Raw genomic sequence first — 23,156 nt, forward strand, 5'->3', positions numbered from 1 at the left:
CGATCTTGACGCACAAAACAACGGGAAATGTAATAGTGCGTACAGTGCGTGAAAGGCGAGAGCCATATAATGTGCACATGGAGAGAGTTTCAGGAACGTTTTTGGTCTTAGGAAGGAATCCTTTACTTTCCTTCTAAATCTACTTGGAGATCACTTACAGCTGAGCTCACTGCATTAGCTTTACTACACCTTGACTCAATCTCACTATATTACCATCCTGGAGGAACAAACAACCTAAATACTTAAAATTATCTACCTGTTCCAGCTTTGTATCACCAATCGGCCATTCAATTCTGTTAAATTCCTTACCTACTGACATCAGTTTAGTCTTCGAAAGGCTAATTTTCATACAATACTCATTGCACCTATTTTCAAGTTCAAGATATTAGACTGCAGGCTTTCGGCACAATCTGCCATTAAGACCAACTCGTCAGCAAAGGCCAGACTGCTTACTAAATTTCCACCTAACTGAATCCCTACCTGCCATTTTATACCTTTCAGCAGATGATCCATGTAAACCACCAATGGCAAAGGTGAAAGATTACAGCCCTGTTTAACCCCAGTAAGTACCCTGAACCAAGAACTCATTCTACCATCAATTCTCACCGAAGCCCAATTGTCAACATAAATGCCTTTGATTTTAATAATCTTTCTTTAATTCCATAGTCCCCAAGTATGGCGAACATCTTTTCCCTCGGTACCCTGTCATATGCATTCTCTAGATCTACAAAACAAACACAACTGCCTATTCCTTACATAGCATTTTTCCATTACCTGGCGCATACTGAAAATCTGATCCTGACAGCCTCTTTGTGGTCCGAAACCACACTGGTTTTCATCCAACTTCCTCTCAACGACTGATCGCACCCTCCCTTCCAAGATGCGAGTGAATACTTTGCCTGGTATACTAACAGAGATGCCCACTTTCAAGAAAGGCGATTCGTAATACAGCCATTAGGGTACGGGGGGAGGGGTAGTAGAATTTTTTTCCGAGATCTTACTAACTTACATATCACTGAAAAATCAATGAACAACATACATACCAGATGTAACATATTCAACGACTGGCATATAAAGAGTGTAGGATTCTTACCTGCTAAAATAACAGCTAATCTGCAGAACATATCTGAGTGAAGGTTGAAGGATCATTTTTTTGTTGAGTACTGTAGTTGCTCCCTTAGCAGTTTGTATTCCTGTTTGGTAAACGTACTCTGGTGACATGCTTTTTCTTTTGATACCATGTGCATCCTCTGCACTAACAGCGCACTTAACAGTTCGGACTTCACATTAACATGGAATTCAGTCTTGTTCTTCTTCATTATGCGCATCTGAAAAATCGTGACTGCCCACACTACAAAACACATGTTAAAGAGATTGTGAGGAACGCAGGAAACAGGGCCATTCTTTCCCTAATTTTTAAAACTATTTTTGATTTCTTACCAGCATCACTAGTCACGGTAATGTATTTTCCTACAAAAGAAATCCCGGCATTATTTCAAACCTTTTGCAATATATGTAATTTTGGAAACCAAAATTCACAATAAATACTTCTTCAACAGTCACGCACACTGTATTCACAATGAAACGGAGTTTGTCACCATTCTGCCGTCAAAACAAAGTCAAAAGAACTCGCATATGTGCATGGAAGTCTGATCATGTGACAAACAAAAACAGTAACTCCACAGGATATACCACTTCACAGGTGCCTCGTTTTCCGGTACTGGAAGCACACACTGCAATCAGCGCGTGAAAACTCGAAATATTCTTAAATGAGTGACAGGAAAGGGGTATAAATGATTACTGAGAAATCCTAAAATAATATTCTGAGAATTCAAGCTGTAATGGCATTCCTTGGTTATCCTTCTGAACACTTCATACACTTAGATTTAAAAATCATAATTTGTGGTGTGTGATTTGTAAAGGCATAATTATGATGGGTAATTTGTAATTATTACGATTGAATCGTAATAGCTGGCATCTCTGTACTAATCAATGTGACCCTGATAGTTGTTGCAATCCTTCCTGTTCCCTTGCTTATAGATAGGTGCAATTACCGCTTTTGTCCAATCTGAAGGTACCTTATCAACACTCCATGCTAATCTTACTAATCTATGAAGCCATTTCATCCCTGCCTTCCCACTAAACGTCACCATTTCATGTCTAATTTCATATATTCCTGCTCCTTTACAACAATGGAGTTTATTTACCATCATTTCCACTTCCTCAAGTGTAATTACACCAACATCATTTTCCTCCTCCCCATGAGCTTGACTGTTCGCAAACTACCAGGAAGATTTCCTTGATGTTCAAAATATTCCCTCTACCTCTCCAGTGATTCCCTGGGATCTATTATGAGTTCACCTGAATTACTCAAAACACTGTTCATTTCCTCTCTCCCTCCCTTCCTAAGATTCTTTATTACTGTCCAGAAAGGTTTTCCTGCTGCTTGACCTAGCCTTTCCAGGTCATTACCAAAATCTTCCCACAACTTCTTTTGGGATTCAACAACTATTTGTTTCGCTCCGTTTCTTTCACCTATATACAAATCAATGCCTGCCTCGGCCCTTGTTTGGAGCCATTTCTGATAAGCCTCATTTTTACGTTTACAAGCTGCTCTCACTTCATCATTCCACCAAGATGTTTGCCTTTTCCCATCTTTACACAGTTGTTCCTAGACATTCCCTTGTTGTTTCTACTACAGCATCTCTGTATGCCACCCATTCTCCATCTTTATCCTGAACCTGCTTACCGTCTACTGTTCGAAACTTCACTAATCATATCCATGTACTTCTGTTTAATTTCCTCCTCCTGGAGATTTACTACCCTTATCGGTTTGCAGAAAGATTTCACTTTCTCCACTTTATGCCTAGAGATAATTAGTTCAATACACCCTGTATCATCGGAAAATCCCCGAAAAACTCGTACATTCCTAACAGATTACCTGAATTCAAAGTCGGTTAAGATGTAGTCTATTATGGATCTGATTCCCCTAGCCTCCCATGTGTAGCGGTGAATAGCCTTATGCTTGAAGAATGTATTCGTAACTGCTAAACTCATACTAGCACAGAAGTTCAGCAAACGTTTCCCATTTCCATTAGCTTCCATATCTTCCCCACATTTACCAATCATCCTTTTGTATCCTTCAGTTCTATTTCTAACTCTTGCATTGAAATCGCACATTAGCACTATTCTATCCTTGCTGTTGACCCTGACCACGAAGTCACTCAATGCTTCATAAAACTTGTCAACTTCATCCTCATCTGCACCCTCACATGGTGAATACACTGAGACAATTCTTGTCCTAATTCATCCAAATGACAAATCTACCCACATCATTCGCTCATTTACGTGCCCAACAGAAACTATGTTGAGTGCAATGGTATTCCTGATAAACAGCCCTACCCCATACTCTGCCCTTCCCTTTCTAACACTCATCAAGTACACTTTATATAATTTCGCCCTCGTTATCTCCCCTTACCCGAATATCATTTACTCCTAGCACGTCCAGATGCATCCTCTTAGCTGGCTCAGCAAGTTCTACTTTCTTTCTTCCATAAGCCCCATTAATATTGACAGCTCCCCATCGAATTCCATTTTGTTTGCCAAGCTGTTTCCAAGGAGTCCCTCGCCTGTCAAATGGGAGTGGGACTCCATTACTCCCATAGGTCCGAGGATTTCTTAAAATGTTCTGAGCTCCGTAAATTCATGAAGCAGGATGCTACCCTACTTACACCTAGTCCAAGTGAGGATCTCTCCTCTAATGGGTTATGGAGCACCGGTGAATTTTATAGTCCTAGCCGCCTGAGCACAAGGAGGGCCATGACTCAGAATATGTCCGAGATGCTCATTCCCATTCCATAGCAACTGGTATCCCGACTCTCAGGACCACTTACTAGGCCACTCAGCCGTTGCCCATGGTTCACGAACTAGGACGTGACTACAGTAACCCACACCATGAAACATAATAAATAATAATGTTATATTATTACTCACTGTTAAAAAAAATACCTCAGCTTGTTGCTCCTTGCAGATTCCCTGGATATTTGGCTCAATATTACAGTAGTCAAATTCAGTCTAAGGTCGGCACATACATTACGTCAGTTTCTGTATAATGAATCGGTTCTTATCTGAAGGGGCAATGAAAATCCTTTCCCACAAAGATATTTGTTGAAAACTGCACGACTATTTTCGATGCTTCTTCAGATAATTCGGGATATTCACTTCTCACTGAAGGCGAGATCCAAAAACAAGGCAAACCAAGATATATATATTTTTTTTGCTTATTGCTTTACGTTACACCGACACAGATATTTCTTATGGCGACGATGGGGTAGGGAAGGCCTAGGAATTGGAAGGAAGCGGCCGTGGCCTTAATTAAGGTACAGCACCGGCATTTGCCTGGTGTGAAAATGGGAAATCACGGAAAAATATCTTCAGGGCTGCCGACAGTGGGGCTCGAACAAACTATCTCCCGATTATTGGATACTGACCGCACTTAAGCGACTGCAGCTATCAAGCTCGGTCAAACCAAGATTGCATTTTAAGCAGACTGTCACTTGAAAGCTCAATTAACTGTTCTTTCTTCAATAACAAAAAGTCATGCTTGTAACGGTAAGCTTAAAATGCGTTGCGAATCCATGTAAATTTCTCATAAAACTTATTTGGAAAATATGTTTCTAATTTTTGTTTCACTGTTTTTTAGGTGGTTACAAACCCTTTCAAGAAACTCAGGAATCTACAAAAATATAATTTTACTAAAAATTGTTCCAATATGGGAAAAGGTGAAAATTTCTTGTCTTATGTAACTAATTCATAACACCAGTTTTTTCTTGAACGCCTTTATTTTGTGGGAGGCATCAATAACAACCTTGCCTGAATACTGAGATTTAGCTCATTTTATTTTGAAAAATATCTGGATGGTTAGAAAATGCTAAGAGTAAGATAGGGCTAAGAGCCCTAACTTCGCCACGCACATAGGCATAATAAATAAATAATGCTAATAACCACGGTACATGAACAAAGAGTGATGCAAAATCGGAATTATGTTCATTTAAAAAATTAAAATTTCATGCCTTAATTGAAATAACTTTACTACATTGCCCTTGGAAAACCAGTGAATTTCAGATTGAAGCAAAACATTGTATTCGTTCTCCATTTCATTGCACAATATGGAAAATAATCTGTGATTTAATAATCGAGCCTTATTAAAAATAAATACAACCTGTGACAATAAAGTTCAGTGAATGAAGTCAGAACGGTCGAGCCAGCAACACTGGCGACACACAGAGCTGCACCTGCGTAGCAGCGGGTTTTGACCACCTGCTCCCAACGTTGTTCAGTTGAGCATCGTGTGTGTGCCGTGTAAGACCTGTTTGACACAGTGCGTGTTTAGTGTGTTGGTTCTGAACTGCGAACATGAACATGAAAGAGCAAAATATCAATGTACAGCTTAGTTTCAAGCTCAGCAAAACACCAAAGAAATGCATGCAATGCTGGTACGTGTTTATGAAGATCAAGCACTGTCCTTGAAGTGTGTGTACGAGTGGTTCACCCCTTTTTGAGGAGGCTGGGAAAGTGTTTTGACAACCCCCGTAGTGGAAGACTGGCGACTGCCGTCAGTGACGAAAACTCTGAGAAGGTGAGGACATTAATCACGAACGTTCGGCGATTAACTGTGCGCATGATAGCGGATGAACTGCAGATTAACCGTGAATCCGTGTGACAAATCGTTACCCAGAATTTAGGGAAGAGGTAAATGTGTTCTCGTCTTGTGCCACATCACTTGACTGACGATCAGAAGCAGGCACGTTTAGAGGTTTCACAGGATTTTGTCGAACTGGCAAATGCGACACCAAATTTCTTGAACTGTATTGTCACTGAGGATGAAACGTAGTGTCTCAGCTACGACCCTGAAATGAAACGGCAAAGCATGGAATGGCGTTCTCCGGGATCCCCTCGTCAGGAAAAGGTCAGAGCCGAAAAGTCACACATCAAAACGACTCAAACTCGCTTTGAAAGGAAAGAGATTTGACGATATTCCTGACATCCAACGCAACATGACGGGGTTTTTGAACACCATCCCAAAGGAAGCCTTCTTGCAAAGTTTCCAGGACATGTATCACTGATCTCAGCAGTGCATAGTTATGGGAGGGGACTATTTTGAAGGACAGTAAGGTCACTGTCGTGCATTGTTCATTTATGTTGATAGTACAGAACTATTCACCGAACTTTATTGTCACAGGCTGTAGTTATACAGCGCTCTCGATAAAGTTTTGTATTCTGGTGGCATTCCTTCGGAGGCCAATGCTTCCCCATGTATGAAATAATGCACCCAATTCATATCTAGAGCTACTTCATCGACTTTAGAAACAACCCCACTATACCTGCCTGTAAGTGCATGAGCTCTGTCTGTGCAGAAGCTCATAATTTCCCCCACTTATGTAACTACCAAGAGAGTGAAATATTTGTTCTCCAATTGTTCCAGTTGGCGAAGTTCTACAAAACAAAATATTGTCATATGTCTTCACCATGCGCATACCAAATGTAGCACTATTAACAGTGCGTCATTTGTAACATCAGTAGTTTCATCTAATTGTAATGCATGATAAAAGACTCTTCGTAACTCTTTCAATTAACCAAAATTTCAAGTTACCAGCCAAATCATTAATTCTGCGACCAAGTGCCATTTGAAAAGAGGAATCAAACAAACATAGCTTTCACTACATCATTTATTGCCGGAGAGAGAATATCCAACAGATAACCACTCCCTATTAGAGGATCAAACTGATCGGCCTCCTAATCAGTTCACATAGAACAATAATCATGACAACGAACTTCATACTTTTTCTATGCTTTACTGCTATTTTTCTAGCAAGCAGGTTCACATCTGGTATCGAGCATGAGGGTTATCTTTTGAATTTCCTGTTATCTATTGAAATTTTGAGCATTTTATACAGTCAGGTTGTGGAATAGAAGTGATGCCTGAGAATTGAAAATGAGTATTTTAGCACAGAGTCTGCTATAGCCTGGATGGCAGATATACATGTCTTAATCCTCCTAAAGAAGTCCAAAGTGTGTCTGTTTTTATTTATTTATTGTCTTGTTTTATATGGCGGGACTGAGGCTATGAAGCTTGCTATTCTGTCCGACCCTACATACACCTACATGAAGAGTTAAATATACACTAAATTATCTAAAATTTAATATCTTAAAGTATCAATTGTTTTAATAAACCTAATAACTTAGCTACGATATAATCCTACTATGTTATGAATAATATTATTATTATTTATTAACCAGGTTTGACAGAGTTTCTTACAGCGGAGCTAGTTTGACACGCCCCTAATTTCAGCAGGTAGGGAATTCCAAATTCGGCTGGTGGCGATTACAAATGATCTACCGCAGCCAGTTGAGCGGTGAATGGGAATGCTTAGTAGTGAGGTGGATGATTATCTGGTAGGAATACTAGAAGGTGATGCTAGGTAATGGAATTGTGTGGCAAGGTATTCAGGAGTGTTAAGGTTCAGTATACAATGTAACAGGGAAACAGTGTGTAAATTTCGTCGCTCTCTTAAGCATAGCCATGAAAGTCTATCAAATGCGGGAGAAATATACCTTGGTATATCTGAAATAAATCGAAAACATGCATTATGTGCCTTTTGGATCTTGATGGAAAGTGAGGTGTTCAGGTTACTGTATACTACATCACAGCAGTCAAATAGTGGCATTACCATACTTTGGATAAGCAGCTTTCTTACATTTTACGGAATGTACGGAATAAAACACTAGCAGACATATACCTATTACACAATTAAAAATAGGAAAGAATTTCCACCAATCAACAAGTATTGATTGGTGGAAATTCTTTCCTATTTCTTTCCTATTTTTAATTGTGTAATTCGTCAATACGGAAATGAAGATTATAGATTACGATATACCTATTACACGATCGTTCCAACTAAGGTTTTTATCCATTATCATCCCTAAGTTTTTAACTGTGTCTTTGAATTGTAACTGAGTGCCTCTTCATGTTATTGAGTGGGTATGCACATCTGTGAGGCGTGCGTGAGTTGTTTGGGTAGCTAAAATAATACGCTGCAATTTTTGGGCATTGATTTTTAGTGCATGGTCGTCGGTCCACTTACATATTCTTTCTAGGTCATCATTCATATTATTTATTGCAATCGGTAAGTCACGAGGATGTGCATGTGCATATATTTGTAAGTCGTCTGCGTACACATGATATTGACAATGTTTAATTACTTGTGTTAGTCCTGAAATAAAGATCAAAAATAGGAGTGGCGCTAGCACTGACCCCTATCGTATTCCAGTCTCCACAGATTGCCAGGAAGAGAAATTTTTACCTGTTGATACACACTGCCGGCGATTAGAGAGATAGGAATACATCCAGAATAGTGTGCTTTGTGAGAAATTAAGAGCACGTCATTTTGCCATTAGTATGTCCGTGTCAACGCAGTCGAAGGCCTTATTAAGGTCTAGAAGATTTAAAACAGTAACTTCTCCCTTATCCATAGCTACTCTTATGTCATTTGTAACTTTAAGTAGTGCAGTAGTTGTGCCATGATTGCTTCTAAAACCAGACTGGTATTTGTCAAGAAGTATATTATTATTTAAATATGCGGTTATTTGTCTGTGAACTATTTTCTCCAAAATTTTGGACAGAAATGGTAAAATGCAAATGGATCGAAAGTCTTTGGGTTCCACGGGATTGTTGGTCTTTGGGAGTGGGCGAACAATTACGCATTTCCAAAGGGAAGGGAATATGCCGGTTATCAGTGAGGTATTAATGATGTGGTTTAGAGTTGGTAGGATTACGTCTAGAGTTTTTAACAATAGCTGTGGAACAATCTCGTCACATCCTGTCGCAGTTGTCTTTATTGTTCGTGCAATCTGTCTCACTTCTGCAGGAATTACGAGTAAAAAATATAACTGTTCTCCTCTATTGTTAGTATTGCCATTGTGTAGAATTTTGTTAATCGTGTGTTCTTTTGTTGTCTCGTCAATGTTAATGGGTATTGTAATAAAGTGTTGGTTTAAATCATCCAGTGGTAGTTTAATGTCAGCGGTATGTATTTTATTTCCACCTAGGCCCATTTTTTTAACGGTTTTCCAGGCTGTTGTCGACTTCCGGGTTGGCAAAATGTTCTGTAAGTGTCTTATTTTAGCATTCCTTACGGCCTGTGTGGTCCTGTTATGAAGGGTCCTGTACAGGTCAAAATCATTTGGTGCTTGGCTAAGTTTTAAATTTTCTGAAAGCTTTGCCTCTCTCTGTCATTAAGTCTCGTATTTCCTGAGCCATTCATGGAGCCGCAAGGCATGTTACGCAAGCAATGCGTTTTGGCACGTGTTTATTGAGAAGAGCTAGCAGTTGTGTGTTTAAGAACTCCACTTTATCATCTATATTATCTAAAATATGGACATTATGCCAAGGTATGCTCGCAGAGTCTTCTAACAGGGTTTTGTTATTTATACTTTTTAGATCTCAGAATGTAATTAATTTAGGTCTGTATTTGGAGCATTTGAGTGAATAAGCTAAATAAATAAAGTCCGGAACGGATAGTCCGCAAGCGACATTTGTCCGTGGGTCAGTACTCTGTCAGGGTTATTCGTCACAATTAAGTCTAGTAATGTACATGACGTGGCTGTGTGATGTGTTGCGTTAAGTGGCAAAATCATCATGTTACAAGATTTAAATATGTTGATTAGTTGTTTAGTCTCAGTCATTTTGTCGTTAGGGATGCCAGTATTGAGGTCACCTAGTAATAAAACATGCTCATACCTGGGTAAGAGGTCTAGTAGGATGCCCTCAAGGTCGGTGATGTATCCAATCTTTGGCGGGCAATACACTACACTCAGTAAGCACTTTTCACCTAACGCCTCAATTTCTATGAACATAAACTCAGGCCCTCCGATGACTATCATCAGACCAGCCACTCCCCATTTTGGTATTCTGTATCTGACTTTTAAGGTCCTCTCAGCATGGTTTGTAGATGGCCTTTTCCTAATCACAGGTGTTTTTTGGCTGGTGTTCGTTGTCCTCAAATCTCACAGCTGAGTCTAATACCTTAGCTGCTCACTTAGCTCAGTCGATCACTATGATGTCAGCTCGACATGTTGATCCGTCTTCAGAGAAGCATCCAACTTCTTCATTGACTTTGAGGAGTTTTTTTTTTGCTAGTGGCTTTATATCTATATTGCACCGACACAGATAGGTCTTATGGCGACGACAGGATAGGCCTAGGAGTTAGAAGCAGCCGTGGCCTTAATTAAGGTACAGCCCAAGCATTTGCCTGGTGTGAAAATGGGAAACCACGGAAAACCATCTTCAGGGCTGCTGACAGTGAGATTCGAACCCACTATCTCCCGGATGCAAGCTCACAGCCCCGCATCTCTAACCGCATGGCCAACTCACCCAGTTTTGAGGAGACCAAGTCTATGAAGGCTTCCAGAGAGAATAGAACACACTGCATTGTGGTGGTTAATTTTCATTAGCTCTTCCTTAGGACAGAACTCTTAACACATGAGGAAGCATTTTGAATTCGTCACATCACAAGCAACGGGCTGAATTAAATGTGAATCTTATCCAAATTAATGAGAGTGCCCCGTTTTGGCTATCCAAACTTTTTTTTTTTGCTAGTAATTTAACATCGCACCAATACAATGAAGGTCTTTGGTGACGTGTGATGGGAAAGAGCTAGGCTTGGGAAGAAAGTGGCCATGGTCTTAATCAACGTACATCACCAGCATTTGCCTGGTGTGAAAATGGGAATACACAGAAAATCATCTTCAGAGCTGCTGATGGTGGGATTCGAACCCGCCATCTCCCGAATGGGCTAACTTAAGGGGAAGGATACTTAGAGTGCCTTGCTATTGATAATAGCCATGGCCGAAACTTTACCTTTCCCATAATTTAATGTTCCTAAGTGTCACTGGAAAAATTCTACTGGTTTATGTCTGTATGTCACAGTTTTGCAGGTTTCAAGCAATCGTTTGACAACACTTAAATAACACAAAACACACCGCGGTTTCTGTTCACTCTCATCACCACACCAAGTAAATCCTAACTGCAAATACGAACTGCTGTATTTCCTACTGTACTTTTTCTCTGAACTACAACTTTCATAGTACATCTATCACATTTACTTGACATTACAATACACAATTCACAGTTAGAATTAGCATTTACCAGGCAAGTTGGTCGTGCGGTTAGGGGTGCGCGGCTGTGAGCTTACGTCCGGGAGAAAGTGGGTTCGAATCCCACTGTCAGCAGCCCTGAAGATGGTTTTCAGATGTATCCCATTTTCACACCAGGCAAATGCTGGAGCTGTACCTTAACCTCTAAGTGTGGGACGACTTTCACTACCTGGCTACTCTGTGCTGTGGGAGGAGTATAGCACCAAGCATGCTATGAGTGCAGGCTTTTATTTAATCGGGCATAAATGACAAGTGGTTCAATGGATTTTACCAAAATGTTCGGTTAGTTATTACTGCATAAACACACAAACAGCATAATTTACTGGAATTATCCAAGGTCAATGAAGTGGAAGAATCTTCTGAGCTTTCAAATCAAACAAGAGATATGGCTGAACCAAATACAGAAGAAGCTAGTACCTGGATTTTTGTGAAATAAGATCTCAATACAGGTTACTGTACTATGCTCATTAACATACACAATGCAAAAACTACATACATTTCCTCCACAGTAACTGGAACACATTCATTTATCCTAGATTGGAACGAAAATAACATACCGTGTGGTCGCATGCAACGTTGAGCATAAATATCTGCCTATTCTACTATCATCTTTACAAACTGGACAGTAGAAAATAACTGGAAATTTTCACACAGGTAATAAGCAGTTCTTTGCAGCATTTTGAGACCTATAATTTGCCGTAAATATTTCCCTTTGCTCTCTAATTATTATTTATTTATTTATTTATTTATTTCATGCCTTCAATTGTGGCGAAGTTAAGGCTCACGGCCCTCTCTTACACTTAACCACATATCTAATAAACTTTATAAAACAGAATAATGAAATAATTTAACAAAATATAAATCCTAACCTCATTCATTCTTCCATTCATACTGCCATTCATACAAGCTGGTTATACATTCAATAGGTAATCTCGGCAAGACCGCTTGAAAGAAGCTAAGGAAGTGCAATTCCTAACACTAACTGGAAGGGAATTCTCCATAGCCTTGCACCAGACACTTGAAAGGAGCGGTTAAATGAAGATGAGCGATGCACAGGAATTGAGAGTGTCGTAGTCGATCGTGTGTTGTGTTCATGAGAGGAGGAGAGTAAATTAAAATTCTCATACAAACCCACCATCAATAACATTACGGCCGATATTTTCCTGTGTATCAAAAGCAACATCAATGTCACGATCGCTACTTTCACACTCAAAAAAAGTTCTATATCCTAGTCTTAGCTTAACGAAATTAAACTTTCCGTATCATCAAGTGGTACAACATCATTAATTTTCAAATTCACGATCACAAGAAAACGTTTAGCTGCCATGATGTCAACAACAGAACTTGTTGGTTTTTCAGACGCGATATATCATATGTAATCGATAAAAACTTGATAGATATATATATCAAATGAAAGATCAATGCTTCGTCTGTAGATATATCTGACTACATTTGTAATAGTTCAAGAAAGGTTTGCCAGATAGAAGCACAAATCAGAAGCAGCTACGAGCGTGCAATGCACGTCACTCCATGACAGAGCGTTGGGGAGTCTGCGTGCAGTATACGGCACACCACACTGAGTGGTTAATTAAGGCCACGGCCGCTTCCTTCCATCTCCTAGGCCTTTCATATCCCATCGTCGCCATAAGACCTATCTGTGTCGGTGCGACGTAAAGCTACTAACAAAAAACAATTATTAGCATTGTCTGTATCATTTGCTTTTTTTCAAAATCCCTGTTCTAAGCCACTTTTCCATTATTAAGAGTTTTCAAAAATGTAATATTAAAACTGGAGTTAATTCATGACAAACTTTATCCCACTATAAATTAGCACTGCTGATAAATTGAGCTTCGACTGAGGAAGCAAAACCATGAGCTTTAACTGAAATATTGATAACATGTTTACTTGAAACAGCGAGGGAAAGTGGGAGCAATAAAATAATGTTTTATTGTTGTTTACTTCACTGCTGTTATGTTACCAGTCCTACTGAAGTATCTAGGACCTATACCTACAACAAGATACTCATAAAACAGTCATTTACTTAATCCTTAAAGGAACGCCACTATCTTAGATGCTAACTGAAAACGTTGCTGTGGAACACTATTATAGTAACAATGAAGTCATATCCTGATATCCTGAAAATACCAAATTTTGTCTGGTCGCTGAAATACTCATGGTTTTGTGAAATTTAAGCTTATAGCCTTATACAATATGAGTACAGATTCCATTTTATGTGAACAATTTTTAGTAATTTAAAAATTTGTAAAATATCATAACAAAATTCAATTAGAATTTAAATTTCTCCTCCAGACCACCTATTCCAACTTCACGGGCCACAGGTTGAGAAACGCTGCTCTAGAGTACATCATGCTGCCACATCCAACCATACTCACTGGATCTTGCTTCTAGGGACTATACAATGAAAGAGAGTCAGGTGGAGTAAGAATTTCACCTTCAACGATGTGCTTCAGAAAGTCGTCCAGCACTGGCACCGGAACATCCCTGACGAATTGTTGGTTATGTAAATACGGTAACTGCCAGAATGTCAAAGGTTCATGGACACTGGAGGGGAATACCTCAATATAATCTGTATTAATTTTATTTCAATGATTACCGTGAAGGAAAACCATTTAGTGCTGATAAGTTTTGAATACCCAGGTATATCGCAATGCTGACATATGCCGCAGAAACTTGGGTAATGAAGGGGAGAGGGAAAATCAGGATGCAGACCAATGATATTACATTTTTGAGAAGCAGTATAGGATAAGATAACTAATGAAAGTGGAGCCACAGTGGGAAATGACGGGCATACCTTGATGATATGGACAATTGCAAAGAATGGAGAAGAACAGGATCCCCAGGAAGGTGCTCGAGATGGGAGCGGAAAGCATGAGACCAAAAATAGGGGCCAGGTAGCTGAAAGGAGTGGCGGAGCGGGTGGAGAAAATAGGGCACGACAGGACCTTAGTGACAACAGAGAGATGGTGGGAAGAGAGAAGACAAGAGAGAGGCTTATGTTCTAAACGGACCCAGCCAGTGGACGGAAGCTGTGCAAGAATATGATAATAACATGCTCTGGTGGTCATTAATGACTCGATGCACAAATGGCAAAATTCTGCATAAGAACTGTCTTTATTTAATTTTTATTAAACGACAATTTCTTCTTTTACTTGCAGTCTTATTATTCATTGCTATTATTGTTGAATGGAGACATTGTGCAACGCTATTACTAGATTTATTTTCCTGGTTATGGATCACTTTACAGTGCACTGTGTAAACTGTTTGAGGGGGGAGGGGGTCCATCCTCGTTTGGAACAAGCAATTTTAGTGACTGGAAACATAATGGGGAAGACTGTCACAGAAGAGATCATAAAGGAGAGGGTTGATTCAAAATATTTCTCCATTATTGTGAATTCTACCCCTGATGTTTAACACTGTGTTCAATTAAGTTTTCATTATATGGTATTCAAACAGAGATGGTGTACTTTAAGAACAATTTGTAAAATTTATGAGAAATGCTGGGCATTCTATCACTTTTCCCTCTAATATTATAAACTGACCTAATTTCTATTTATAGATGAACATCAAAAAGTATTATTAAAAATCAGAAAGCCTTACAGTGAACAGAACAGCAAGTTGTTGTTATTATTATTATTATTATTATTATTGTACCGGGCGGTACACCTCCACTCCGCTAATTTAAAATGTGCGCCAGTTAAAACTCCTCTGCTGGAGGAAGTCTGAACTTTATTGACGGTATTAATTTTCTACCTTCTCAGAAGATGTCAATACCTGTAAATTTTGGAGTTTTAGAACTGTGTCACTTTTGATGTGTTTTTGTTTCGCTTGAAGTAAGAAGTGTGAACTTTCTCTTCTAGAGGACACTACTGAAGATCTACAATAGTGCAACCTAGTGCGGAGTCAAAGAACTATTTTTTTGGAGAAAATTTCATTTCAAGAGTTTGTTCTTTGTTAAATTTCTTTCTGTCATTGTTTAAGTTCGCAATATTTACCCCTTTCTTCCCCTTGTTATGAATGTATCCAATCCCGAATTTCTTCTATTAATTTCTGACCAATCTGGTGTATCTTCCCCCAACTTGAATCTGTTGCGGGGTCCTACCCAATAAAGAGTTTGTGGGAGGGTGTTTTCTTTCCCCTAACGCCTAGAACCTTCTGCGAGAGGATATAAACTGCTGATTTTCGGGTCTCCGGGCCACTTCTGATCCATCTTTCTGTGTGTAAAGTACATAGCAGGGGGCGGGAAGCGCCTCTTTCTTCGCCAGCAGTCAACAACAAGGTAATGGCCGATTAATAACTTCTTTCTTTGCTAGCTCAGCAGTTTAACTTTCGGGGCGGGTTCTAAGCGTTCAACCATGTAACCTTTTCCTAAAATGTAACTACTCTTTTCATATATTCTCTTTTAAAACGACATATCGGGATAGAGAGTGCTTAACCCTCTCGAGCTCCCACTCACATCGTCTTGAGGTGAACTTATTTTTCTCAACCAATTCTTCCGTAATGTAATGTAAATTGCTATTAAGTCACCTCTGTAGTATGGGATTAGCCCTTGTATTAACGGCCTAGTGCCAAGTAGGTCTTAAGCAAAGTGTATTAGGAGTGCAAGTTCGCCTCCTTTCAAATTGTATTTTAGAGGTCATGTATTAACCTTCTTATCATTTAACAGACCTCAGTAGGTTGGGTATTTTACCCCTGTGTATATGTCCTTTGAGGACAGCTTAAAAGTGGAGTTCGGAGTGGCCTATGATAGGCTTGTATTTTAAGGGGAAGTTGCCCTTTATTGAAAATTGTGTCTCTGCCTCAAGGAGGCTTTTGGGTGTAATTGGAAGCAAATGTTTCTGGCATGTTTGGGGGTTTTCGGCCCCTTTGTTGTATGGTGTTCATTGTAAGGTTGGGCTCTTCGCTCAAGAATTATGTTTCTGACTTTTGAAGCCCCAAATGGGGTACCTATGTAAATGTATTTTTCAATCGTGTTTCGGCTACTAAGTACCTGTTCTATTTGTTGTTACCTAATTTCAAAAAGAAAATATAACCTTGTTAAATTTTAAAATTAATTTCACTTTAGTAGCTTGAGACCTATTCACCACCCAGCACCTTCTTTCATGCATAACTACCACCAAAACACGGTAACAATTATTATTGTACAAATCACTTGCTGATGTAGATTCAGATAAAAAAAGTTATTTAGGTATCTACTTGAGATGGCAAGAGTCTACAAAACCCGTCAAACATGAAAGTGCTTCTTTCCAGAGGAAAATGATAGAATTTCGATATGATAACTGAAACACAATTTATTTCCTTACACGTATAATGATCTAGAAAAACATGTTATCAAATCTACCAAATGATCATAAATATCTTACCTTAAATGAACTGTGAACTAAAGTTTCATCAAGATCAATCACCATGCATTTCTTGTGCATGTCCTGGTGGCGAACAGAAGGGAGTAAGAAGCGAGGTGAACCAGGACTGAGTGGAGGAGAGCATCGTCCTTCACTGCCTGCAGGGCCCTTGGGGCTCTTAGGAGCCTGCCGACTGAAGCAGCACAGCAATGACCGCAACAATCCCCGGCGAGGTTTCTTGCCAGTTTGTCCTACAAAGATATGCACGTCAACACTTTGTCAAGATTCTAGAACTACACATTCTTTACAGACGATACGAAGAGGGAAGATAATAGGCACATCCCACTTAATAAAGGAAACAATCTATATGAAGTCATGAAATAAAAAACTTAAAGCATCTTAATGGCCTTACTTCAAAAGGTTCTTCATTTCAGAACAGGATCAATGGCTATTTCACTGTAGTACAAGAGCGAGCATCCTGAATTCCAGCCTATCATGCCGTCTTTCAGCGTATACCATGATGCCACTGCAGCAATGAGTAGTAAAATAAAGCATGCGGAACACATTCTATTCTATCTGGCAAGTGTCAGTAGTCTGATCTAGCAGCAGGATAAGGAACTGCGATGTTGTCATTCATGTTTACCAAAAGATGGATGGTGGTGATTTATTAGTTAAGAAAACCAAGGCCTAGCACTGCTTGGGCACCGCACATGGCAGTAAGTAAGTATGTAAGTAAGCCCGAGCTAGCGTGTTCAATGTAAACATTTTTTTATCAAGCAGACTCACTAAAAGTTTGATCTAGAGTGACAGCATCCAAGACAATTCCCATAGTGAACAATGGGAATTATCAGTCGCTTGACAATGTCACTTGCAACATTACTGATTATCAGTTTATTAAAAACTCGTGTCCTCATCCCGAGGTGGTGCAGCTCTTTTCAGGCACACCCTCATTGGGGGTGAGCTGCATGTACCATTTCAACCACATACCAGCCCTCCTGCCATTCTTAAATTCCTGGCAGTACCGGGAATCGAACCCGGGCCCCCGAGGACGGCAGCTAATAACACTAACCGTTACGCTATGGAGGCGGACATCAGTTTATTAATTTCCATAATCCTAACAGAGTTGCCTCCTTTGCACATGAAAAATTTCATACTTGAGCCAGTATTGTCAAAATGTATGAACTTGTGAAAATCTTAACAACAAATCTTCCACCTTTACAATACCGTAATCATCTTTATTAATAAGACTACATTAGACTATATTGGTGATACATGTTTTGCTCTCTAATGGGACATCTTCAGTCACACACAAAATCATTGGAAATATGGTAAGGACACATTAAAATTAGTGCATAAAAAGTCTATGAATCTTGTGATGCGGCATATTAGCGTCTTGTCAATCTTAAATCTTAAAATAACACAAACAAGAACATGATGTGAGCCATGAAGTCGAGTTATTGCACAGGTTAAATTGTTGTTACTTGCGTGGAATTGCACAAATGTAATACATAAGTGGCTATGCAAATTAAATTAACCATATAGTTATCGTGACATGGTGAACATATTGTAAATGTTCTTGAATGTGTTCATAAAATAGTGTAATATTAATGCCACGTTAAAATAGCTTCTTGTGATAAGTTGAAGAAAGGTGGACTTATGTTGAACTTGATTGTGTTGTTGACAATATGGGCCTAAAAAGGAAAGAAATAGGAATGAGCTAATGAAAAATTCAATGTGAAATGTAAACTGTGTGCCTATCTGGTCACTCACCTCCTTACCTGTCCTGTGCAGTACCACTTCACATCAACTGTGTAAGCAGAGTGCAGTCCTCGAAGGCTGTTGAGGACTGACTTGGAGGGGAGGTTGTGGGGAGTTTGATGTGAGGGGAAGGGTGTGGGGGTAATGCATTACTTATACGCCTTCGTGTAAAGAATTTAACGATTATCTCCTCGAAAAGTATATTGATTTCTTCCGATATTTCATTCAGATTATAAATCAGGTTGCATTTTTTATCAGTATTTATAAAAATGTTATCAAAAATATTTAACAGATTCCCTTTCTTAATTGGAGAATTTGAAGGTCTTATTTTATGTCCGTGAATGTATGATTCGTATCAACCATATGAGAACCCATTGCCGAGAATCTGCCGTATTTCGACACATTAACATGTTCCTTATACCTTATGCTAAAATTGTGGCCTGTCTGTCCGATGTAACGGCGGGACATTGCTGGCACTTTATTTCGTAAACTCCTGGTTTCTGAAATTTGTTATTGATGTTATTAATAGTGTGCTGATAATAAAAAAGATGAACGTTGTTGTTGGTTGTCTTGAAACTTTCTTTTTAAGTTTCTTGAAACATGCGTAATTTCATAGATTTTACTATGACTGTAGATGAAAAGTGTAACTGTCTTCTTTCATTTTAGTATCTTTAGTTAATGTCGAAAACTATTTCTTCTCGACTTTGCTAATAATTTTGTTCACAAATTGCCTGTTGAACCCATTACTTTTAGTTATTAAATAGTATATCCAATTCATTTTTACGAGCTTCTTCTGACATGGGTATAATAAACCCTACGAATCATACTATAAAAGGAAGCCCTCTTATGTGCTGCCGGGTGCATGGAATCTTGTCTAATTACATTCACTGTTTGAGTGGGTTTTCTAAATATTTCATATCTAAGTTTATTGGAGTGATTAATGACTGTAATATCAAGAAAATTTAATGCCTTATTATTCTCACATTCGAAAGAAAATTTAATCTGTGAATCCATATTATTTAATTGTTCCACCTCCTCTCCATTAGTAATGATGTGATCAATTATTGCAAACGTGTCATCCACGTATGTCAACCAAAATATTATTCCTTTAATGTTGATTTTATTATTTTAAAGAAATCCAAGTAAATTTCCGCCATAATCCCCGAAGACCTTCCTGTTTATAAATCTGACCATTAAAGGCAAAATAATGATTAGCAGTGACGAACTCCCAAGATAATTACTGTATTTGAGTAGATTGTTCTTTATAAGATTTATAGTTTTTGATTCCGGAATATTCGGGAACATGTTTTTGATAAATCTTTGGTACAATCACAAAATTCTTTGGAATTCTTAATAGACTTCATCATCATCATCATCATCATCATCATCATCATCATTTCTTCGCTCCAGCAAGCCGGGTGCGGTTGTGTACGAGCCTCCTCCAGTTTGTTCTATCCATCCACAGATGCTACTCATATATGCGACACCAGTTCGCATCTCTAATTTCAAGGTCCTTCATTATCTCTTTTTCCCAAACATCACGAGGTCTTCCTCTTGGTCTCTTCCCAGGCATATTGTGGTCAAAGTATGTTCGAGGAGTCCTGTGAGGGTTCATTCTTTTCATGCTTTCCAATCCAAGCTGTTGTCGGATATCCACATTCCTTATTTTATCCATTTTTGGTTTTTTGTAGACAAGAATGGAGAAACTTCATTTCTGTTGCCTGAAGAAGACTCTTTGTTGGTCCAGTAAGTGTTGCAGCTTCCAGGCCATACGTCAGTATAGGTACTAGATATATTTTGTACAAGCTGATCTTGGAAACTAACGGAAATGCTTCATCCCAAAGTATTTGACGTACAGCGTGATAGAATTTGGAAGCACTCTGTATTGTTACTAATCTCTTGATGTATGGTATTGTCTGATGACAGAACACTACCTAAATACTGGAAGTTGTTTACAATATCCATCTCCTCATCCCCAATTCTTAGATGAACAGTTGGAGGATTTCTACTCATCACCAAGCCAACTGTCTTCGTTTTGCTGATTTTGAGACCAAAGGTTGTAAAAGCTTCATGCCAGAGATCTAGTCTAGTTTGTACTTCCGCTTCTGTCTCACCCCATACCATTACATCATCAGCAAAAACCAGGGCATTAGTTGTTGTTGGATCATTTCTCTTAACCGCTTTTAAAACTTCATCCATTATGATTATGAAGAGAAGTGGTGAAAGACAACTTCCTTGCTGGACTCCACTCTTCGTTTCAAACCAACCTGACCTTCCATCCTGGACCTGGACACAACACTTGGTTTCATCATATAATCGTTGTACTCGTTCTAAGATGTCATCGGGCACTTTCTTATGTCTCAAACATTCCCATATATGCCTGCGTGGTACATGGCCATATGCTTTCTCGATGTCCAGAAAAACAGTTATAAGTGTTTTACCTTTCTCCCAATACTTCTCATAGAGCATTCTGGTGGCAAAAATGAGGTCTATAGTTGATCTATGAGGTCTAAATCCATGTTGTTCCTCCTCAAGTGTAAGTTCAACATATTTTCTAATCCTGCTCTCAAGGATGGATCCGTAGATTTTGAGGCCATGTGACAGCAGAGTTATACCTCTGTAGTTGGTACATTTCTTTCTATCACCTTTTTTCAACAATGGGATGATGACTCCTTGCTTCCAGTCATTGGGTATTACATTCTCTTTCCAGATTCTATTTAGTACCCTGTACATCAACTGTTGTCCTACCTCTCCTAGAGCTTTGATCATCTCAACACTTAATTCATCTGATCCAGTTGTTTTTCAACTTAGATATTGCTGTCTCAACTTCCAACCATGTCAGATTAGTGGTATTTGTGCTGCCAAAATCATAAGGTTCGTCTAATGGGGTGACATTTTCATAACAGTTCAGCAAAGTTTCAAAGTGCCTTTGGAACTCCTGTAATATTTTAGTCTTATCCCTAGTCACCTCACAATTAGGAAGTTCTACAGATTGGATAGATTCATTTTGAGTTCTTCTATTCTTAACAATACTGAATAACAGTTTTTTATTTCCATCCTGTGTTATTTTGGTAGCCAGATCTTCCTTGCATTTCTGCTTTTCAGCTATAACCAACTGTTTGACGTGTAATTTTTTCTTTCTGTAAAGTGACAGCTTCTCCTCTATATCATGTTGATCTCCCCGCGTTCTTGCTTGATATATGGATCTTCTTGCGGTTTCTGTCATTGATAGCCTTTTTAATATCATCATTCCACCAGGCAGTTTCTTTAGATTTTCTTATTTGACTCTGTCATCCACAAACTTTTTCTGCTGTACCAACCACAACCTTCTTTAGAGCATCCCATTCTTCATCTACCAATTTCAGTTCTTCTCTTTGCAACAACCTGCGGACACCTTCCCTGAATTCTTCCTTTACACTTGGCTCGGTTAGTCGCCAAGTTTTTATTTTTGGGACTCTTTTGTTACAGACTTTGGGTTTGTTACAGACTTGGGGAGGTCTTTTCTCTGCAATAACTGCAACCAACAGTCTATGGCCTCCACCAAGGTCTTCACTTGGAATGACCTTAACATCATTGATATTTTTCCATACATTTTGAGCTATCAAAATATAATCTATTACTGTACCTATTTTATCATTCCATATCATTTTATGGGAGTCTCTTTTCTTGAAAAAAGTGTTACTCACTATCAGGTTGTTTCTCAGGAATATATCTAGCATATATTCACCCTCTTCATTTCTGTTTCCCATTCCATGCGGGCCCAGCATGGATTCATATCCTGTTCGTTGTGAGCCAACTTGTGAATTAAAATCACCCATTACAATTAGATTGTCATACTCGGTGCGTTCTTCCAAGTTATTAAGGAAGTTGGCCTTTTCCTCTTTTGAGCATAGACTTGGATCACATGTACTTTTTCCCTCCTAAGTTCACAGATAACTTAATTATCCTTTCACTAACAAACTCAACTTCACTACAAGCATCTACATCCTACTCCATTCTTAGACTCTACTTCATTTCCAGACCAGTAGAGAATATAGTCCAATCTGATATTCAGTTTCCCAGTTTTCTTCCACTTTGTTTCACTCAGGCCCATGATCAGAAGTTTCCTCCTTTCCATGAGGTCGACCAGCTCTTCAGTTTTGTTTGTCAATGTCAGGATATTTAATGTTCCCACTCTGATACTTAGTCTTCGTTTGGTTTGGGTAGCAGGTGTAACATTGGGCTGTAAACCGTCATTCGCACCAAACTGATGTCGTCATCGTGAATTCCTACATCCGAGGCTCATATTATTCTTGAAAGCAACTTCTTCAGTAATCCCTCTGTTGACCTGCTGAGCCTAACACAGACGGAGATTTTCTTTCAGGGTTTTCTCCCTTAGCCTTTGGTGTCCACCGTCACCTCAATCTACAAGGCAGCAGGTTTTACTCATGTTAATCCCTGAATACAGGGCTGCCTCTTCCGCCATCTCCACCGTACCGAAGTCCACCTTCTCCGCTGTAGAAGTCGTTGAGGTCTACACTCATAACCCTGAGCTGGGACCCTTACCAGATGTTACACACCGGGTCAGTGTGCTCTGGGATTCACACAGGCAGGGGCGCCACTCCCTGGGTAGGGCTGCCTCCGAAAAGGGTCCCTACCTGCTACCTGCTCTTAATAGACTTGTTACCCTCAAATCTATAATATATATATATATATATATATTTTAATTGTGTATAAGTTTAGACTTCTTGTACATAGGGCTATTTTTGAATTGATGATAGGTCTTATAGGTATATTCTCTTTACGCACATTGAGTGGTGCCCTAGCTGTCGGGATACCTGGGTT

General features: G+C 39.1%; 1 protein-coding gene across 1 annotated transcript in view; it reads right to left on the reverse strand.

The window, feature by feature from the left end:
• Window positions 1–23,156, reverse strand: part of hzg (herzog) — a 233,962-nt gene that overhangs the window by 173,897 nt on the left and 36,909 nt on the right. The window contains exon 3 of the mRNA XM_067150808.2: window positions 16,596–16,825. Within this exon, the coding sequence (XP_067006909.1) occupies window positions 16,596–16,825 (230 nt within the window). The remainder of the gene's footprint in view (window positions 1–16,595; window positions 16,826–23,156) is intronic.

Source organism: Anabrus simplex, chromosome 7 (genome assembly GCF_040414725.1).
Source record: "Anabrus simplex isolate iqAnaSimp1 chromosome 7, ASM4041472v1, whole genome shotgun sequence".
Lineage (NCBI taxonomy): Eukaryota > Metazoa > Arthropoda > Insecta > Orthoptera > Tettigoniidae > Anabrus > Anabrus simplex.